Source organism: Mizuhopecten yessoensis, unplaced genomic scaffold (assembly GCF_002113885.1).
Source record: "Mizuhopecten yessoensis strain PY_sf001 unplaced genomic scaffold, ASM211388v2 scaffold11171, whole genome shotgun sequence".
Taxonomy (NCBI): Eukaryota; Metazoa; Mollusca; class Bivalvia; order Pectinida; family Pectinidae; genus Mizuhopecten; species Mizuhopecten yessoensis.
In genome coordinates, this window is record NW_018408915.1 from 1,112,065 (window position 1) to 1,118,254 (window position 6,190).

General features: G+C 36.3%; 1 protein-coding gene across 1 annotated transcript; it reads left to right on the plus strand.

Moving 5' to 3' along the window:
- Positions 1-2,932: 2,932 nt before the first annotated feature.
- LOC110467360 (40S ribosomal protein S9) lies at positions 2,933-5,954 on the plus strand. The gene is made up of 5 exons (XM_021524475.1): positions 2,933-2,977; positions 3,387-3,614; positions 4,138-4,324; positions 5,450-5,553; positions 5,823-5,954. Exons 2-5 carry the CDS (start codon positions 3,398-3,400, stop codon positions 5,888-5,890), a joined length of 576 nt encoding a protein of 191 aa, XP_021380150.1. The 5' UTR covers positions 2,933-2,977; positions 3,387-3,397; the 3' UTR covers positions 5,891-5,954.
- The last annotated feature ends 236 nt before the right edge of the window (positions 5,955-6,190 follow it).

Here is a 6,190-nt window from a genome sequence, read left to right on the forward strand (position 1 = left end):
GCAATAGACAGCGGAGAAAAGTTTGATACTTTATACTTAGATTTCAGTAAAACATTTGATAAAGTCCCTCACAAAAGCTTACTGAAAAAACTTCAAGGGTACGGAATAACTGGTAAAATCCTCCAGTGGATTCAAGATTTCCTCTCAAATCTAAAACAACGAGTATCCATAAACGGTGAAATGTCTGGTCTGGTGGATGTAACGAGTGGTGTGCCCCAGGGTAGTGTCCTTGGTCCAGTTCTTTTATTTTAATCTATATCAATGACCTCCCTGATATAGTCAAACACAGTGTAGTTAAACTTTTTGCTGGCGACTCAAGACTATTCAAAAACATCTCTAGGCAAACAGGGACTGCAGAACTACAAACTGATATCAATAGCATCGTCCAATGGACATCAGATTGGAAAATGACATTAAATAACAAAAAATGTAAACATCTAAATATTGGTAACCTAAACCAAGATTCTACATATCACTTCCCCTCAAGTGAACAGTTTGAGAAAGTTACTAAAGAGAGAGACCTGGGTGTAATAATTGACAACACACTGAAAATTAACCACCGTGTGAGTCAATCTGTCAACAAAGCAAATTGCACACTAGGACTAATCTTCAGGACATTTACTTACATGGATAAAACTATGTTTCTTACACTTTACAAGAGTCTCATTAGGCCCAACATGGAATATGCCACCCAGGTCTGGTCCACTTTACTTAAAAAAAGGACCAAATAGCCTTAGAAAATGTGCAGCGCAGAGCTACCAAGAGTTCCATCTCTAAAACCCCTTCCGTGTAATTTAAGAATACAAAGACTAGGCCTACCTACATTGGAATATAGAAGAAAACGCAATGATCTAGTAGAGGTTTACAAAATAATCAAGTACATTGATATACTTGATAAAGATAAATTATTCACCTTTGCACAAACAACAACTAGGGGAAACAACAAAAAACTATTAAAAAACAGAGCAGGACCAGGGTCACTCAAAATATTTTTAGTAGAAGAGTGGTGGATTCTTGGAACTCCCTTCCCAACTCAATAGAAGAAGCCCCATCTGTTGACTGTTTTTAAATCTCGTTTAATTAAACACTTTCTGGAAAAATATACCGTCCAAGTTTTATCCCAGTTTTTATGTTACACAAGCGGTTACCACAGTATTTTACCGAACCAAGATGCTCCTACATTCGCTACTTCAAGCTAACAACGGTGGTCGACGAAGAGGTAACGGTAGAGGTGAAAGGCATTTGATCTGTATATTTCAGTACTTTCAGGAAAACGAAATGTACAATCTCCGCGTCTTCTCCGGTGGCTTCTACCAACGAATCAAGCATTGAGCAAAAAAAATCCATGAAGTCGTCACCGCCATTTTCACCTAGGTCCCCCAAGGTTAGATCGAAGTCGTTTGCTGCATAAACAGTCTGAATAATGCTAAAAACGGCGAAGAAACTTTGGATCGTATCTACAGACGCCATCGCGTGTCAGGACATAAACAACACCAATGTCAACGAAGAGGTAATCAGAGGTATATTATATACACGGATAACACTAGCTGTTCCTTCAAAGTATTATTGCTTCGATACTATTTTTTTTTACTGAAAAGTGAAAATTGACCACAGGATTTTTTTGTGCAAATGCATAGCCATCAAAATTACAAAGTGTAAAATAATAACCATTTATACATACTGCAGGAGTTACCGATTTCTAACGTTCCGGCTCCTGTAGTCAATGATCACCAATGAGTCCGAGATGGACGAAACAGCTGCATGTTGCAGTGCAATTAATTTTTGGCATGCTGTATATATATTACCAAAAGAGCGTAGTCCATATGCGGTTTTATTAAGGTTCATCCTTTAAAAAGGCACCATATATATGCACGTGATATACAGGTACAATGAAAGTATTATAGTAAGCATTTTGCCTGCCACACCCTCTGATAGGCTTGAACCATAGACGATGCCTATTAATAAACTCGAATGCCTTTTTATAGTTTATAAAACAGCAAAATATTTTTTTCTATATCCCAGTTTTAAAAAAGTATACTGAGCGTCACTTATCTTGAATGTACAGTGTAAAATGTTTTTCTCTAGGCGGATAATATATATACAAACTAGAAATCTCTCTAATGAAAATAGAGATATATCAATTTGAATTACATATCATATACAGAATATAAAGTATATAACATGGCCATAAATCTTTTACATTATATGTTTCCTATTTTCGCAACTTCGTGTTTGTCCTATTTTGAAGGAATTTAGCACACAAATTGAAAATAATCCACTGACTCGTGTCAAAAGTGAACAGGTGCAAACTACGTTAGATCTGCAGCAAGAAATCAAATCTAAATCTAGCTCGATTTGAAATAGATATGAATGATAGATCATGGAATTCGATTATTTTGTGTTTCGAACAGTGATATGTCTATTTTATTTAGAAGCGTGATAAAAAATAAACAGTGCCTATTTGGTGCCTAGTAGCCGTGTCATTTGATAGAGGGGAGGCAACTCTTATAAAATGTTATACATTTCACTATTTTTTTTTTACATCACATCTAAAGTGATCATGAAACAAAAGTGCTGGGAAAGTGAGTCTTATACACTTATTTGCCACACATTGTTACCGGAAATTAATGACGTACATAGATTATTGTAATTGATTATTTACGTATTCTACCGCCGAAAATAGAAATTTGTCTTTCACAATTTTCCGTAATAGTGCGATTGAAAGTTAAGAGTTATCTCCTCTTTTGTGAGTGAAAAGGGGAGAAAATAGTGCTAAACAAAAGTCAATTTCAGATGATAATTATTGAATACATCACAAGAACGTACAAAGCAAACAAATAACATCACTTACAGTTTTACTCCGTGTGACATATAGCATATACATCATTAAAAACAACACTTCGATAGTTAGGTGCGTACTAATATATCAAGCACTTGGCGGCCTATTTTCTTCCTTTTCCATGTGGCCGCCATACTGGTAACACGTGGTTTCATCTTCAGAATAAAAATGCTCATTTTCCTTCGTTAAAATAGTGTTTCGTTGAGGAAATTCAATAAATTGTTGTAACTATTTTACTTCGATAGTTAAAGCAGTTCAAAATGTATCGGGTATTTTGTAAAAGATCAACATCTTTAGTGAAATGGGGGTAGAGAGGGTTGGTCGTGAGGGGGACATGTGGATGGAATGATGCGTAGTATGAGCACAGGATTCTGCAACTTCTTATTATTAGAAAAATCTCGCTCAAATGAATTTGAATTCTGACTATTTAGAAATCGTAATTCGAACGTTTTCTTGGACGTGAAAAATGCCAGACTTATCTTGCAATTTACAAGCATTCCTACCTCGTTAATTTCAATTTCTAAATTAAATGACGTTTTCATTACAGATTAAGCAATCATGCCGCGTGTGCCGCTAGTAGCTAGTAAGACCTACACAACTCCCCGACGTCCCTTCGAGAAGGAACGGTTGGACCAGGAGTTGAAACTTATCGGTGAATATGGTCTGAGAAACAAACGTGAAGTATGGCGTGTGAAGTACACCTTGACCAAAATCAGAAAGGCTGCCCGAGAGCTGCTCACCCTGGATGAGAAGGAACCCAAACGACTTTTTGAAGGTAAACATCTCGCTAGATGAAGACAAGTGATAATGCAAACTCACGAGGTTTTCATGGTTTCCCTTTTCTTGAAAATCTTTTTTTTTTTTTATATATATTTCAGATTTTGAAAACAAAATGTTGCCAGAATAATTTGCTAATGTTACCAGAAAAAAATGCTGTTGGAACAGTTTCATTTTTACAGTAAAAAAAATCAAATAAACGAATAAAAATAAACTCTTATAATACTACTGAATTTTGATCAGATTAATGATTACAATTTACAAGTGAGAAATGGTCTCCCATATAATTCTCGCTTTACAGGAAGGTTGATTTCAGTGAGATAGGACTATAAAGTCAGCATCAGATCTACGGTAGCACATGGAGGCAAGGCAAGCACACCCTGTCTCCTGCATACACACACACGAGCACGCATGCACTGAAACACACACAGGCACGTTCTTGACCTTATCTGTTTATAAGACATTGAGTAAAATTAAACCAAACAAACCAAACCATTCTTCGAATATTATACTTTTCATAGGTAATGCACTGCTGAGAAGACTGGTACGTATCGGTGTGTTGGATGAAACCAAGATGAAGCTTGATTACGTGCTTGGTCTGCGCCAGGAAGATTTCTTGGAGCGTCGTCTTCAGACACAAGTGTTCAAGCTGGGATTGGCCAAGAGCATCCATCATGCCCGCGTGTTGATCAGACAGAGACATATCAGGTAAAATTAAAAATCTGACACAAGATGATTTACCCGACATTCAATTGATTTTTAAAGTCAGTATTTGATACTCGTAACTGCAGGTCTTCTTCTCGAATGGAGTAAACTCACAGTATAGTGTTTAAAGACTCCAGGTAATGCATATAATCAAGTGTTTATTAACTAACTTAGATTGTCATTTAGATTTTTATTATGATAAATATTTCCAGGTGGAAATAATTTTCATCTTTCATTTTACTTTGGATCTTGGTTCCATAGTCAATTGTAGAAATGTAAAAAAAAAAGGAAAATTTTGTAGTTGCTTGCTTATTTTTAGGTGATTACATGATTCTTCTTGAATATTAAATCTGTGCTCTGATAAAACCTTATATATGAATTTGTTTCACCCTTCAGCTGTCGCAAAAGTTGATCAAGGAAGCTACCTTCTTCCACCCCAAAAGGCCACTGTTGCGCACTTTGTGTTGCTTTAAGTCTTTTTGGATCAACTGGCAGTTTGTGGTCCTCTTCGAGTCTTGACTGAAGTTGACCTCGACGACAAAAGGCCACTACGACGATTTTAATTGTCGCATGTCTTTTAGAGAGGTTGAATATTAATTCTGACAGGCCAATGAGGTGGTTAACCTTATGTCTGTTCTGGTTCCTGATTTGACATGTACATGTTAAAGGTAATGGTCCTTATTAAATTGCCATACTTGTAATACCAAAGAAGTAGTTGGTAAGAGGATTCAGTAAAAAGAAAAGAAAATAAGGCAAAAAGATATGTTTGTTTCAGGTATCCCAACCTACCCTTGATTTCACTGCCGTCCCTCGATATTTTATCACCTACTTGTATCTAAGATTAATACATTAGCCGGGCAAAGTTCACAGCCACTTGTCAACATTTACTTTCTTCCTGTTCTGGGAGTCTGACCTTATTCTTGACAAACAAAAATATGTGAAATAAAGATTAATTCACAAAAATAAAAATAAATACATTAAAAATAAAATTATTTGCCTACCTATCTACCCTATTTTTTCCAGGTTTGTTACCTGAAACAAACATTTATTGGCCTAAGCACATAATCGGGCAATGTCAGTAATATTGACAGTACTATGACGCCGATGCTCATTTTTCTCTGGTTGTAGAGTAAGGAAGCAGGTGGTAAACATCCCATCCTACCTAGTCCGTCTGGACTCCCAGAAACACATCGACTTCTCCCTGAGGTCTCCATACGGTGGCGGTCGTCCAGGTAAGTACTTAATTAATCGAGTCTGAACCGTGTTTCAAAATTCTAAAATAGCGGTTTTTCCTATTGCATTTTTCAAACTTCTACCATAGTAATTTAAAATGTTTATATAAAATTAACGAGTCAACATGAAGTCCAGAGATCACAAATATTTGTTGTTTCTCAAAATAAATCCATAAAATCAAAATGCAAGGAATTGTTCATGTTAGCTGTACATTAAAATGTATTGCTCATCGGCTGAAATTTAACTTGGTTTTAACTCTTATTTACAGGCCGTGTAAAGAGGAAGAACGTGAAGAAGGGCAGTGCAGGAGGAGCTGCAGATGAAGACGAGGATTAACTCATAGGCTCTCCCATCCCAATTTCTCTGTACAGTCATTGCTGAATAAATCCATGAGATCCAGTTTGTTGTTAAATTGTTATTTGGACAAATCTTGCATTCAGCTGTAAGCTTTATATCTTGGCGTGATTTCTGTCGGTCTATTTAAACAATCCTATTCTCGGGATGTTTAGGCTAAGAATCACGATACTTTATTTTGCAAGTAGCTAAGCTTGGTGGGTTGGGGGACTTTTTAAACTTTGTATAATTTAATGATAACCTAGACTTGCACTAAACGTCACAGTCTCGCAGGTCAGATAT

What these genes read in the sequence shown, in the direction of transcription:
- LOC110467360 (XM_021524475.1), top strand. Translation starts at nt 3,398, where the DNA reads ATGCCGCGTGTGCCGCTAGTAGCTAGTAAGACCTACACAACTCCCCGA. An exon ending in ATCAGACAGAGACATATCAG is followed by an intron (nt 4,325 to 5,449) that starts GTAAAATTAAAA and finishes CTCTGGTTGTAG; the next exon opens with AGTAAGGAAGCAGGTGGTAA. An exon ending in ATACGGTGGCGGTCGTCCAG is followed by an intron (nt 5,554 to 5,822) that starts GTAAGTACTTAA and finishes TCTTATTTACAG; the next exon opens with GCCGTGTAAAGAGGAAGAAC.